General features: G+C 42.5%; 1 protein-coding gene across 1 annotated transcript in view; it reads right to left on the reverse strand.

Annotated features, from left to right (window-relative positions):
- Nucleotides 1-309: 309 nt before the first annotated feature.
- Nucleotides 310-14,862, reverse strand: part of LOC116971566 (atrial natriuretic peptide receptor 1-like) — a 41,764-nt gene continuing 27,211 nt past the window's right edge. The window contains exons 15-23 of the mRNA XM_033018800.1: nt 12,576-12,680; nt 12,336-12,455; nt 10,956-11,049; nt 9,955-10,042; nt 7,595-7,734; nt 4,961-5,113; nt 2,577-2,675; nt 1,655-1,746; nt 310-635 (exon numbers count right to left, since the gene is read on the reverse strand). Coding sequence (XP_032874691.1) covers nt 534-635; nt 1,655-1,746; nt 2,577-2,675; nt 4,961-5,113; nt 7,595-7,734; nt 9,955-10,042; nt 10,956-11,049; nt 12,336-12,455; nt 12,576-12,680 — 993 coding nt within the window. The 3' untranslated portion in view covers nt 310-533. The remainder of the gene's footprint in view (nt 636-1,654; nt 1,747-2,576; nt 2,676-4,960; nt 5,114-7,594; nt 7,735-9,954; nt 10,043-10,955; nt 11,050-12,335; nt 12,456-12,575; nt 12,681-14,862) is intronic.

Raw genomic sequence — 14,862 nt, forward strand, 5'->3', positions numbered from 1 at the left:
CTCCCCCCCCCCCCCCCCCCCACTCTCCGCGTTCTCTAAAGGACTTACCGTAACTGTGCCAGCCGTCTTTTACCTTCCTGTTCATCGCGAGTGTGAATTTCAGAAAGCGCTCCCCCACTTTCCCTGGCCCCCGCCTTTGCGATGTGTGTGTTTGTGTGTGTGTGTGTGTGTGTGTGTGTGTGTGTGTGTGTGTGTGTGTGTGTGTGCAGACGGTCGATCTGGCTAGCGGTTTCATCGCTGACGGTCGATCCAGCTCGAGGTTTTTCAGGCGAATGCCCTCGAGCTTGAAGGTCGAAGACGGTCGCTGAAAAGTCGCGTAAGTGGGACAGGCCCTTTACCTTGCCTGCAGAATGAGTCTTTGCTGGTTCTGAATTACTGAAAACATTAAACGATGTACGCTTCGTGGTCTCAAGCTCTAGATGTTTGGCTACCAAGAAGTGTATTGAAGATTATTGGTCAGCAATCCAGGAATGGCACTATACATCTCTCTCTCTCTCCCTCTCTGACTCTGGGATGGGGGGGATGTTTTCAGGTCATGCTTTGTCCAGCGGCGCCTTGGTTGGTGTACTTGCTGAGATGTTTGATGATGAACTTTGCTTTGCTTCAAGCCAGTAGGTCACCATGTTGCCCTTCCCCTGCAAAATGCAAGAAGGTCCAAGGCATAAAATGACTTAAAACAAGCAGTGCTACTCAGCCCGACTGGTCCATGTTGGTATTTGGGCTCCACATGAGCCTTCTCCATATCCTTCTTCCTCTCATCCCATCACCATATCCTTCCATCAATGTTTCCCTCGTGTGCTGATCTAGCTTCCCCAGAGGTGAGTCTTTGACGCTCACCTCAAGCATTCAGTTCCTCATTCTCACCACCCTCTGGGTGAAGGACTTTCTCCTGAATACTCTATTGAATTTTCTGCAGATTATCTTTTATTGGTGACCCCTAGTTTAAGGGGTCATCTTGGTGGCGACACAGTCCTTTCCACTGAAGTACCGTAAAACTCTGATAATCGCTCTCTGACAGTTTGAAAATTCTGAAGGTTCAGTGTCTGGCTCATCAGGTAACCATTTCTGTGCACCCTCACGCTCAATGGGGTTTTGGTTCCTGCATTCCCCTCCAACTTGTCATGGCCCCATTTCCATGCTCCCTTTGAATTGCTGGGACAGTGGGTTCTGTGCTCCCATTCGTTTCACTGCCAATCCCCTACCCATGCTCCCATTACATTTATCAGGGTCCCGAATCCCCACAGTGGTTTTGAAAGAAGCTGGTTTTCCAGGAAATGTATTATAATACCCTGTAATATGCAACAAAGGTGAATTAGAGTGTTGGAGCATTAATAGAAATAACATCCATTAGTCCAGAAAATCAGCTCGTTCAGCCACCAAAGTCCCTTGCATGCTGGATTCTCAGAGTTTTACAAGCAAGTATAATTATTAAACGTGCTCTTAACATTCACTGTTTCTGAGTTTTTCTATCATCCAGTTTAAAGTTAACACTGAAGCACAGAGCTATTAGTCTGCGTCAATTCTTGCCTTACAAGTATGATTAATTGTAGTTGGACCAGTGCTCAATATTCATAAAAATGTTTTTTCTTATCACAATATATATATATTTAATTTGTTCGCGGAAAATTCATTTCATAACATAAAATGAACATACCTTTATTTGAAATGTGCCACGGCATATTAAGACATATCCTCCAAACTGCTCCAGTAGACTGTACGTGCTGGAACTGCATTGTATCTTCATTGCTGAAATATTAACAACCAGCTTTAGTGCAGGACAGAGGAAGCCATTCAACTCATTTGAAAGTGTTATTAGGTCAGTCCCACTCACCAAACTCTACCACATATCTCATTGTCCCTTGTCTCAAAGCCACCCATAACTTCTACCATTCTTTACTCCACTTTTCACACTTATGTGGTGGTAATTGAATGAAATTATTCCTCTGCAGTTAGTCCCTGGAAATACTATCACAGCATCCGCACACAATGTGCTGAGGTGTATCTAGGATATTACACTAAGAGTGGAAGGGGATGGGGGAGGGAGGGTGGGGGGGGGGGGGGGGGGGGGGGGGGGGGGGGGGAATCTCAAACTAGGGTTGATCAAGATCTAGCAGTCCGACCTGGAATTCAAAACAAACGTCTTTACCCAGCAAGTGTAGAATGTGAACTCACTTCCTTAAGGTGTGCTTGAGATAAACAGGAATGATGGAGTTGAGGACAAGTTAGTAAACACATGAAGGAATCGAAGCATACAGTGATAGGTCAAGAGAAAGTGGGGTATGTAGAGTATCACATAGCCCATTTAGGCCAAATGTCCTGTTAGCACTCTACAAATTCTATATCTTACCTGATTTTCTATTACCCAGGATTGAGACGTGTTACAATGTACTAACAATTCTCTCTTTGTGCATTGGATCTGTGGTGATGCAGAACACCAGAGCTTCTATTTTATATCACTCACTGTGCGGTTCTGGATCTGCATGGAGCTGCAAGCAATGCTCCAGGGGAGACAATCAATAACGGAAAAATTATGTCGAAACAAACTAGTAAATAAACATACAAAGAATGCAATTTACCTTCACTTGTTGATTCCATCCTTGAAGCTGTGTTTACAGTGTCACCAAACAGGCAATACCGAGGCATCTTTGTCCCAACTACGCCGGCAACCACAGGTCCTACAGTTACCAACGTTACCATAACAAGAGCAGATTTTAGTGACATTCCAACATCTTGGAAGCCATAGTCTCAATGATACAATCCAATAAGTCAATGGGTCACTGAAAACAATGCCAAAAGTATTCATAATGGATTTTTTTGAAACACTGCAACTACTTATCTCAAGACCATATGTTACAAGGGAACAGGTTCAAGGATCAGACTGGTAGAACAAAAAAAGGCTCACTCATTTGTTTAGTTACAAATCAGATTTATTGGCAAGAGAGAGAGAATAAAAACGATACTTGTCTCAGTATGCATGGAGCCCGTTTTACAGGAGCACACCTCCCTCTCCCTCTCTGCCCATCGGTGAACCCCTCTCGTACAAGAACTAACTCATGGCTTACCTGCACCTGCCTTTATACCAGAAGAAGTCAGCTGTGGAAATAACCACCGTTAAGTCCTGGTTAATAGTGCCGCTTCCAAATTCAAACTGCAACCAATGGAAGGGGCCTGAATCTGAGTGAGCCCCCCCCCCCCCCCCCCACATGGAAACAATGCGCGCATAGTTTTAAACAAAGCACTGTCGGCTATTGAACATAGCACTACCGGCCACAGCACTATGAGGCTTTAAACACAGCGCTATCAACCACAGACTGTTCAGGCAAAACTCTTATTACACCATATGAAGAGGAGAAGCAATTATAGTCCACAGAGCTGACTCTGCCAGTCTAGTTCATTTTACTATCCTATCCCATTTTCCCACTGTTATGAATACTTTTGATATTGTTATTAATGATCCATTTGATCCCCACATTTCTTGATTCCCTGCACATTGAAAGAAACTTCCATCTCAGCTTTGGATGAACTCAATGACTGAGGATCCATCACTCTGGATTAGAGAAATACAATCTATAAAGAAAACCAGGGGTCATTGATTTGTTAATTGGTGGGAAGGATTATTGGAGGGTTAATGAAGAATATTTTCACTCAGTGGAGACTTGGAACCCCCACTGATAGGGGGAGTAGTGAGAGAAAGCATCCATATGTTCACTTAAAGAGTTAGAACTTGCCGACCTATTGACCAAGAGCTAGAAGGTGGGAATAATTTAAAATCCACGTCTAGGCTGAATGGGCTCTAGTTGTGGCCTGAATTTCTAACGTTCTAAAGAACTCACCCCAGTTCCAAATGGTCAGCTCCTTATCCTTTGACCATAGCCTGTGGTTTTGTTCTCCAAGCTGGGGTAATGGGCCTCTCAGCATCCACCTCCCATACTTGGCAAAATCTTGCATGTCAATGAGATCATTTTGTTCATTTAAAATCCAATGGGAGCAGGCCTGTTCTACTCATTGCTCAATGTCAACCTTCTCATCCCAGGAAGCAATCGTCAGCACCGTTTCCGAAAACTACAGTTGTGGTCAGCCAGACTTCCCCTTACCCTCACATTCAAACCTCTTTGCAATGAAGGTCAACATACTATTCACTTTGTGTAGGAAGGATCCACTTTCCTAAACTTGTGATGTGTCTGCAGGTTAAATTATTTCATTTCTAGAAGTAACATATTAAGATCCTGCTATACATCAATATCTACATGTTATTCTGCTACAATGTGCGTTTCCATAATGTCAGTTGGATAAAACCCAACATATGAATTAGGTAACACTATTTGTGTTACGTGTGCCAAATTGGTTATAACTCAATTTCGATCGTAAACTCGAGAACTACTTAAAAGTTACTTTGGAAATTGACAAGTAGAAAAAAGCTGTCTTGGATTTAGACAATAATGGAAAACAAAACACGTTTCCATGTAACCACCCCGCAGTAATAAGACACCATTGTCTCTGAAGAAGAGACTACTTTAACTGTGGGTGGCCATTAAACTTGACAAGCAATCACTTCTATTGACACTACTATACTCTTTTAGACAATGTAACACACAATCTTTAGTATTTTTAGCTTGCAGTAATAAAAATGAACATATTGTTATTGAAATACCCTTATTTAAATAACTGTTATTGTGAGGCTGAGAGGCCTCTTACACTCATTCCCTCTCCTTCATTGACACAATTGTCTTAATGACGTGATTTTTTTTATAACACAAGATTTCTTAGCAAAGTAATTGTCTTTTTATAGCAGAACTACCTGTACTAATTCTTACAAATTTTTTTTTTGTTCATCCAACTAAAATGTAAAACCTCACATTTTGCCACATTAAGCATCCCCTGCTCATGATTGCCCAATGTTTTAACGCCCCTCTACACACTCTTGTATCTTCCCAGTCCATTGGTGTCTGGGATACATTACCTGAATGAATTCCAGCCCGGATCTTGAGTTTAGTCTGTGGCTTGTGTGGAATTTTGAAAGTGTTACACACGGCTACCAAATCCAGGGCCATACTGGCGATCTGACTTGCATGAGCAATGCCGTTTTCCTTTGGTACTCCGGAAACCACCATATCTGCCACATTAACAGAAAGGACACATTATATGGAGCAGAATTTTGGAAGTGAGCATAGCTGCTGTGATATTACACGTTGATGTGAGCGACTGAGGTCAAATTTATGCAATGAAATCGCTGCTCCTCGGAAAGTTTGGACAAAGGAACAGTGACAGGAACGCAAGTTGCGGTCTTTCCCACTTCCTCAGCTAACCCCGCTACACCATCCCACCGTTCTCTCTACTGTTCAGGGATGTTGGTTAAGTAAACGGGGGAATGTTTTGCTGTGAGACCCAACACAAGCATAGGTTCCATTCCAATTGCAATTCCGATCCACTGGGAAAACAACAATGACCAAACATGACAAGGGGCCACATTTTAAGAATAAGGGGTAGGCCATTTAGAACGGAGATGTAGAAAAATGTTTTCACCCTGAGAGTTGTGAATCTGTGGAATTCTCTGCCTCAGAAGGCAGTGGAGGCCAATTCTCTGGATGCTTTCAAGAGAGAGTTAGATAGAGCTCTTAAAGATAGCGGAGTCAGGGGATATGGTGAGGAACGGGGTACTGAATGTGGATGATCGGCCATGATCACAGTGAATGGCGGTGCTGGCTCAAAGGACCGAATGGCCTACTCCTGACATAGTCTATTGTCTATTGACTGATGGTGACACAGAAATCAGAGTTGGGTGCGTTGTTGTTTGTCATTTTGGATGAAAATGTACAAGCATGGCTAGTAAGTTTGAAGATTACACTAAATAAGAGGTAGCATAGACAGTGAAGAAGGTTGTCAGTATTTAAGCAGGTGCTTTATCAGGTCTGTTTTTCAACAGTATAGTTCTATGAATCTGTTTTGATGGCACTCAGTGGCAAAGCCTCCACAGCTCTCCAGGCCATGTAATTCCAAAGGTTTGCCACCCTCTGAGTAAAGCAATTCCTCCTTATTTTGTTCCTAAATGACCTATATCTTATTTTGAAACTAAAACCCTGGTTCCTTCAGCTATGGGTAACATCATTCCTGCATCCAGCCATTTAACCCCTGCCAGAATTTTCCATATCTAGTTCCTTAAGTCAGGAACAGACTTGGACGATGGGATTGAATGCTTTTTGGCCAAGTTTGTGGATGACACGAGAATAGGTGGAGGGGTAGTGTAGAGAAAGCAGGGACTCTGCAGAAGGACTTGGACAGGTTGGGAGAGTGGGCAGAGAAGTGGCAAATGGAATATAGTGTAGCAAAGTGTGGAGTCATGCATTTTGGTAGTAGGAATAAAAGCGCAGACTATTTTCTAAATGGGGTAAGAATCCAGAAATCAGAGGTGCAAAGGAACTAGGGAGTGCTGGTGTACGATTCCCAAAAAGTTAATCTGCAAGCCAAATTGGTAGTAAAGAAAGCAAATTCAATGCTAGCATTTATTTCAAAAGGGCTTCTATACAAAAACAGGGATGTAATGTTGAGGCTCTATCAGACCGTATTTGGAATATTGTGAGCAATTTTGGGCACCATATCTGAGGAAGAATGTGCTGGCTCTGGAGAGGGTCCAGTGGAGGTTTACAAGAATGATCCCAGGGATGAGTAGGTTAACCTATGACGAGCGTTTGTCGGCACTGGGCCTGTACTCGCTGGAGTTTAGAAGAAAGAGGGGGGACCTCATTGAAACATACAAAATAGTGAAAGGCTCGGATAGAGTGGATGTGGAGAGGATGTTTCCTTTAGTGGAGAGTCTAGAACTTTCGCCTCAAAATTAAAGGACGTTCTTTTAGGAAGGAGATGAGGAGAAATTTCTTTAGTCAGAGGGTGGTGAATCTGTGGAATTATTTGCCGCAGAAGGCTGTAGAGGCCAAGTCATTGGATATTTTTAAGGCAGGGATAGATAGAATCGTGATTAGTACAGGTGTCAGAGGTTATGGGGAGAAGGCGGGAGAATGGGGTTAGAAGGGAGAGATAGATCAGCCATGATTGAATGGCGGAGTAGACTTGATAGGCCGAATGGCCTAATTCTACTCCAACTCCTTATGACCTTACGGCTAGACTCAGCGGCTTAACAGGAAGTTAGGCGCACGGTGACTCCATGCTTAAGAGTGCAGGGGAGAAGGACCACAGCACCCAGACTAACGCAGCTCACTAATGCCTTTCTATGGAATACCGCTGGTCATGGATACCATCTGACCCATTACCGCACTGTGGAGTGAACTGTCACATTGAATTTCAGGACACTTCTGTGGAGCGCTATGATCCATTTTACTCAATTAACGGTCCTCTTTAAAGCCAGGTGCAGTCCACAGGTCACCAAAACTAAGTGGCAGAAGTGTGTGTTGTAATCTACTTCCAAAGCTCACTACCATTGACTCTGTGGAACTTAATTTTGGAAATTTCTGTACAAGGACCATATACAACAAAATTCCACAACCCAGGCATATCACCGAAAACAAGTTTTGTCCCAACAGTTGCTTTAGATTAAGCAGTCAAGTATTTTGATTAACAAATATCTTTGTGCTATACTTACATGCATCTCCTATCGTTTCTACTTTGTAGACATCATAATTGTCTATGATTTCATCAAAGGTTGTGTATAATTTATTTAACAATTCTACAACTTGATATGGTGTACTCATGCTTGACAGCTGTGTGAAGCCTTCAATGTCACTATGAAAAAGAAAGGGAAATACATAAAAGTGCCATAAACCTCTTTATGTAATGATATGAATGTGGGAACCACTACACAATGGTATTAGTGAGATGTTTGGCTTTGAGGATCTGAGGTATGGAATGCTCCACACCTCCCCCACCCTCTCCACTGCCTCCCTACTTCTCTTTTTTCCCTTGAAGCATTTCTTCCAACCCATTTCTTAGCTTCTGCTCACTCGTTCCCATATCTCTGCATTCAGCTCAGTTTCACATTCTGTTTGATGTTGCTCCTATGGGACATTCCTCAATGTTAAAGCTGCCTGGTTGCTGCTGTGTTAACCCATTTATCTTACACAAAATTAGTGTCACCAGTTCAAATACTGTAGGAAGAAATTTAATGCGACTGTATTAATCTTTCATTTGGTAATCTTTGATAGATCATCTGTGCATCACACTGCAAACAATTACACTAATCTTGCATTACATCACATGTCCACACTTGTCACATGGATTACTTGCCATCTGATCCTGACTTTACTCCAAGTACATTAAGACAGAACATAAGACTATATTTAGTTATAATTCTGTCAATACCTGGAAACTTTCATATCTGCAAATAGATGGACACCATGGGCAATCATAAGTGACACCATTTGAAGATAATCAGGGGAGTTTCCCCAGAGTCCTGGGACAATATTTATTCCATAGCCAACACCAAGGAAGTAGAAGGAATGCTCACCACTACATAGCTGTTGGAATGTGTGTGCAAAATGATTTGGGACATTTTTACATCACAAGGTGCTTCTGCTCATCCTCTGGTTGTGAACGGTGCTGTGAAAATGATAGTATTTCCCTTTTTCCCCCTCCTTCTTACTACCAGAACCATCCATACTATTGTAATGACCTTCTCACTGGCTTTATTAAGTAAAAGCTTTTTTAAAATATCATTTATTCGTTGCTAATGCAGTAAATACAGTTCTGCAAAATTCTTGAACGTTTCGTCCAGCACAATAAAATGAGTATTCTCTGCATGGAGGATGAAAATGCAACAAGGTAAAATGCATTGTTAAAACCACACTGGATTAGAATTCCTCCCACGTGCTTTATTTGCTCTGTTTAAAGTACAACCAACAGTTAGTGCAGAATTGCCTGCCCCAAAGTCCAAATGAAATGGCCTCAAGAATCAAAATTCAATTGAAAAACAAACCATTATTTTTCAACCAAACGTAAATCCTGATAGTTCAGCACCAGGCTCAATGAGTGCTAATCCGTGTGCTCCTTCTGACACGGTGGCCCGGGGCACTCACAGGACCCTCGTTCCACTGCTCCCTTTCACCGGCTGGAGCCCAGGTTCCCATATCTTATTTTAAACTCACTAGAGACGTTGTTTCTGGTTCTCTTGGCGGGTGGATTCGGCCGTTCGTCAAGCCTAAGAGACTTTCAATAGACAATAGACAATAGATGCAGGAGTAGGCCATTCGGCCCTTCAAGCCAGCACTGCCATTCACTGTGATCATGGCTGATCATCCACAATCAGTACCCCATTCCTGCCTTCCCCCCATATCACTTGACTTCGCTATCTTTAAGGGGTGGCATCGAGATCGTGACACCTCAATAAAGGCCTCTGGCCGGGTTCCCGGACTGCAGCTGCAGCCTTCTGCCGCACGGCTCTGTGGGAAGCTTTCAGGTAGACCTAGGCAGGCTCCACCGACCAGCTGAGCTCTGCCACCGCCGCTGCCTGAGAGATGTCCCAATTGGAACAGTTTCTTTCCTACAAATCCAGATCCTTCATGATCTTAAACCTCTCTGCTAAATCTTTTCCATAGAGCAGCTCCAGTCCCTCCTGTCCAACTCCAAGAGATAAATATTCCAATCAATCTCCTCCACAACCTCTGCACATCCCTTTAATACATCAGTGACATTGTCAGGATTGCTTACTTGCCAAACAGAAAGAGATGCTGATGACGGCAGCAAGTATATAAATGTACAATGACGCTTCCCATCTCCCAGACTGAAGTAAGTCCCTCTGTGGCAGCTTGCTGACTCTGCTATTCCAGTTCACGTGGGATACATTAGTTCTTTTTATAGATTCCTTCTAATTTTAACAAAGCTCTGTCAGTGTAGGGTAAATATCCCCACAGATTAGTTTACAAGCTGTGGCCATCAGGAAGACTAAGTTCATTTCTGACCACCTCCCTCAATTTTTGCATTTGCCACACTTATCACATAGGTATTTACCTGAAGAATATAGTGGCACTTGAGTAGTTCTGGGCTTGAGCCATGATTCCTTGCCTTAGATCATCAGCTATCTGCTTTGGCAACATACCTGGAATGGACAATATTTTAGATACATTCATAAACTACATGCAAAACACAATCCAATCTGTCAATGATGTCCTCTTCTCCAGCTGTTCTCGAAAGATTGATTAGCATCAACCAAAACTTAAGAGTCATAGTGTTATACAGCATGGAAACAGGCCCTTCGGCCCAACTTGCCCATGCCAACCAAGATGCCTCATCTGTGCTAGTCCCACCTCCCTCTGTTTGGCCCATATCCATTTAAATCTTTTCTATCGATGTACCTGCCCAAATGTATTGTAAATGCAATTATAGTATCTGTCTCCTGTGGCTGCTCATTCCATATACCCACCACCCTTTGTATGGAAAACATTGCCCCTCAGGTTCTTATTAAATCATTCCCCTCGCACTTTCAACCTATGTCCCCTAGTTCTTGATTCATCTACGCTGGATAAAAGACTGCGCATTTACCCTATTTCCCCACATCTACCCAATCTACTCCCCACTACATTCTGAGTGGTTTAGAATTGTTACTTCAAATCTTAATCAAGCAGTGTGGACTGAATTATTGTACTGAGTAAATAAATTAAGATAGAGTTTATTAGATTATAGGTACATAGGACAAAAATAAGAGTACTCAAGATGACTATTTAACTTTCTAGGCATGTAATGTAATGTGACACTCATACGAGACATAAGCCAGTGTCCTAACCATATTAACATCCATAAGTTAATTATTTTCACAGAATAGAGAACACATTGGTATCATTGGGCATCATTTGAGCTCATAAAACTGTTATCGATAATTACTAATTTTAATCTGGTCTATAATCTGTTTTAGTCAGAATGATGTATATTGAGGAGAACTTCCTTTAAAACCACATTTAATAATCTTGATTCCATTTGTGCAGGAATGTGAATGGGTTTTCTCAAGGACTTACTGTAAAGCAAACGGTCAGTTTTTTGTTTCTCATGGACCAAGTCCTGAGTCCTCTCAGCCACCAATGTTTCCAGATGTTTGCTGTACTTCTCCATCTAGAGCACAAACATATAATTGAGTTATTTCATGGTTCGTCTAAAAGTCGTAACACAAATGGATGGAGTGTTAAAGAAGGCGTAAGTTGGGGCATTGAGTATAAAAGTTGGGAAGTCATGCTGCAGCAGTGTAACACTTTGGTCAGGCCCCAGTTGGAGTATTATGTGCAGTTCTCATCGGCACACTATAAGAAGTATGTGGAGGCTTTGGAGAGGGTGCAGAAGAGGTTCACCTTGATTGGAGAGTATTAGCTAAAAGGATCGGTTGGGCAAACTTAGGCTGTTGTCTCAGGAGTGTCAGTGGCTGAGGGATGATCTGCAGATATAACATTATGTGTGCCACAGATAGGATAGATATTGTTTTCCCCCCCAAGGTGGAATACTGGAGGTCATAGGTTTAAGATGAGAGGGGAAAGTTTACAGATTATCTGTAAGGTGTTTTTTTTCACACAGAGAGTGGTAAGTGCCTGGAACACACTACCAGGGAAGGTGGTGGAAACAATGAAAGCAGATACTATAGCAAGGTTTAAGAGGTATTTAGAAGGCATATGAACAGACAGGGGATAGAAGAATACAGACGTTATGGAGGGGGGTAGGATTAGCGGGACTGTCATTATGGTCGGTGTGGCCATTGTGGCCCGAAGGTCTTGTTCCTCAGCTGTACTTGATAATTAAGGATTCTCTGGAACAGCTTAATGTAGGAGAGAGGTGGAGAGGTTTAGAGAGGAAATTATGGAACTTCTGCCCCTAGTAGCTGAAGGCACAGCTGTCAATGATGGAACAATTCAATCCAGATGAGCAGGAAGCCTGAAGCAGAGAAGCTCAGTGATGCCAGAATATTGTAAAGTTTACAGGCATTTGAAAACAAATGAGAAAGTTAGAATCCAGATGGAGTCAGGCAGGGAGCCAACCTACATCAGCGAACACAGGGTATTTAATAAATGGGGACTGGTGTGAGATGGGCAATAGAGTTTTGAATGACCTGACGTTTATTGAGAGTAGAATGAGGTAGAGCAGCAAGGAGGGGGTCTGAAGAGCTGAGTTATCAGTAAAAGAGGAATGGACAGGGGTTTCACTGGAGAATGGGGTCAGAAATAGAAGGATAAGTTGAGAGGATGAGATGAGGAGGGGTGTGAGTTGACCTGTATGGAGTTTAAAGACCAGCACAGAGCAGCTGGATGGAATGTGATATAATATAAACTAAAATACAAGCAAATATATATCTTTGGAGTTTTGCTGCTCCCGTTATAAAGGATAATGGTGTTTGCAATTATTTCCATTTGTACCAGAGTCATCATCATGTCCACAGGGCTGACTTTGTTGGGATTGATCTTGTGCAGGTACTTGTTGACTTGTTCAAAGGAGGGTCGGTGAGTTGGAGTCTGTGCTCGGCATTTTCTGATCAGCTGTGGAGCAAGAAACAGAAAATATGTCTGTAAACAAAACATCACTTTACCTGCAAGGCCATTTACTAATTCCCAGATATGCTGCAAACGTGGCTGTTCCTGATGTACTGGCTCACTTACCATGACATATTCAGAGGGACAAGGACAAGCATTTTCTGATTTTCCACTTATTAATTCTGGCAAAGGTGGACACCTCCCAAATTCAGCCAAATTTCCATCTTCTCTCTGGAGTATAATTCAAGAATATTAATTTAAACACAATCATTTTGTTTAAAAGACGTCAGAGTTTCCTTGATGTCCACTTTGAAATCGGCTTAACCCCCGATTCAAAAACCACTGATGAAGAGGTTGAGATGAAGAGCCACTCACCTCCCCTCAAAGTTGCATAACCTTCTCTCCACGGAAATCTTCTCTGCATTCTTTTCAGTTTAACAACATAATTTAAAAAATAGACCAAGGATATGAAGATCAAAAGGATAGAGATCCAGAGACAACCACCATGGCAAGATAAAAATAACAAAGTATGCAGGGAAGTGCTGCGATATGCCCAACATCCAATGTCTATTCTGATGAACTGTGGGCAGTGAGGAGGCCAGTCTGCATTATACTATACGATACGATAGAACTTTATGTATCTCAGGAGGGAAATTAATCTGCCAACAGTCATAAAAACACAAAAACACAAAATACATGAAACATGAAATTAAAGTGGAAATGATTGGGGATGTGCAAAGATTGGGGGCAGTCGGGGGGAAGTCAGTGTCAGTCCACCCCACGACAGAAGGGGGAGGAGTTGTACGGTTTGATTGCCACAGGGGTGAAGGGTCTCCTATGGCGTTCTGTCCTGCATCTTGGTAGAACCAGTCTGTTGCTGAAGGTGCTCCTCAGGTTGACCAGTGTGTCATGAGGGGGTGAGCTGGATTGTCCAGGATGCTCCGCAGTTTGAGGAGCATCCTCACCTCCAAGACCACCTCCTTTGAATCCAATTCCGCCCCCAAGACGTAGCCAGCCTTCCTGATGAGTTTGTTAATTCTATTGGTTTCCGCAGCCTTTGCCCTGCTGTCCCAGCACATGGCAGCAAAGAAGATGGCACTGGCTACCACCGATTACTGCAGAGGTTGAAGCAATGGAGCCTTCTTAAAAAGTACAGCTGGCTCTGCATTAAACTACATTATGCATTAGACTTGACCCTCCTTATGATATGACAGATTAGCACAAGTAAAGTTGAATAAGTTTAATCATGAATTATATCATGGTTACCTCAAAAATGGTGACTGGACATCAGTTGCCAGAAATCAAAAGAGAAGATTTCCCAAGAAACAAGAACGGCAGACGCTGGTTTACAAAAAAAACCACACAAAGAGCTGGAGTAACTCAGCGGGTCAGGCAGCATCTCTGGAGAACATGGTAGGTGACATTTCGGGTCGGGACCCCGCTTCAGATTGATGTTATGGGTTGGGACCCTTCATCAGACTTGCCTGTTTCTTCAAGATTTTCTTGGTTGGCTAAGTGAGGTGGAGGTAATTATCCTCTTGGGGATCCTTCAATTAACAGGCAGAAAATCCAGCAAATTCTCACATAAAAGATTCGGCCATTGCTCCACTGTTGGTACGTGGAGAAGCAGTCGGTGCTACTGAGGCGTTTTGTGTCTAGGAGCACGGGGTGAACCAACAAACAGTGAAAGTGTATTATGCAAAGGAATTAAGCCAAAAATGGCCTGAGTTATCAATAACTGCAAAAGAAAAAATCCCAAGAGGAATCCTGAGGGATTACAAATTTACTGGAAGGTAATAATACAAATGGTGGGAAATTTGAAGCAGATGTGGGTCTTAAGATGAGAGGTGTGGTCCGTCATCCTTTGAATGTTCATAGCTCTAGGCCACATGATTGAAGGTGGGTTATTTAAGTCTGATATACAGAGTAATTTCCTGACTCAGAAGGGTGTGAATTCATTTCCCGGTTGTAGATATTTTGTCATTGGATATGTTCAGGAATGAAACTAATGGACTTTTGATACTGAGGGAATTACGGGATATGAGATCAGGCAGGAATCTAGTGATGTTAGAGGAGCAGCAATGGTCATTGAATGGTGACACAGGCTCAAAGCGCCGAATTGTCGACTCCTGTTTCTATTTTTATGTGCAGATTTGCTGGATTTTCTGCCCTTTAAATGAAATATCCCCAGAGAGTAATTACCTCCATCTTACTTAAACCAAACAATAAAATCTTCTCTTGTTTTCTGACAACAGATGCTTCAGTGACCATTCTTCCAGTAGCCATGGTTTAATTCCTGAATTATGTGTTCAGCTTTACTAGTGCTGATCTTTCAACTCATGTGGAGGGTCAAATTTAGCAAATAGCTAAGCGGATAGCTTAGAAAAAAACACCATGGTCAAATTTATCTGCA

This window comes from Amblyraja radiata, chromosome 3 (assembly GCF_010909765.2).
Source record: "Amblyraja radiata isolate CabotCenter1 chromosome 3, sAmbRad1.1.pri, whole genome shotgun sequence".
NCBI lineage: Eukaryota > Metazoa > Chordata > Chondrichthyes > Rajiformes > Rajidae > Amblyraja > Amblyraja radiata.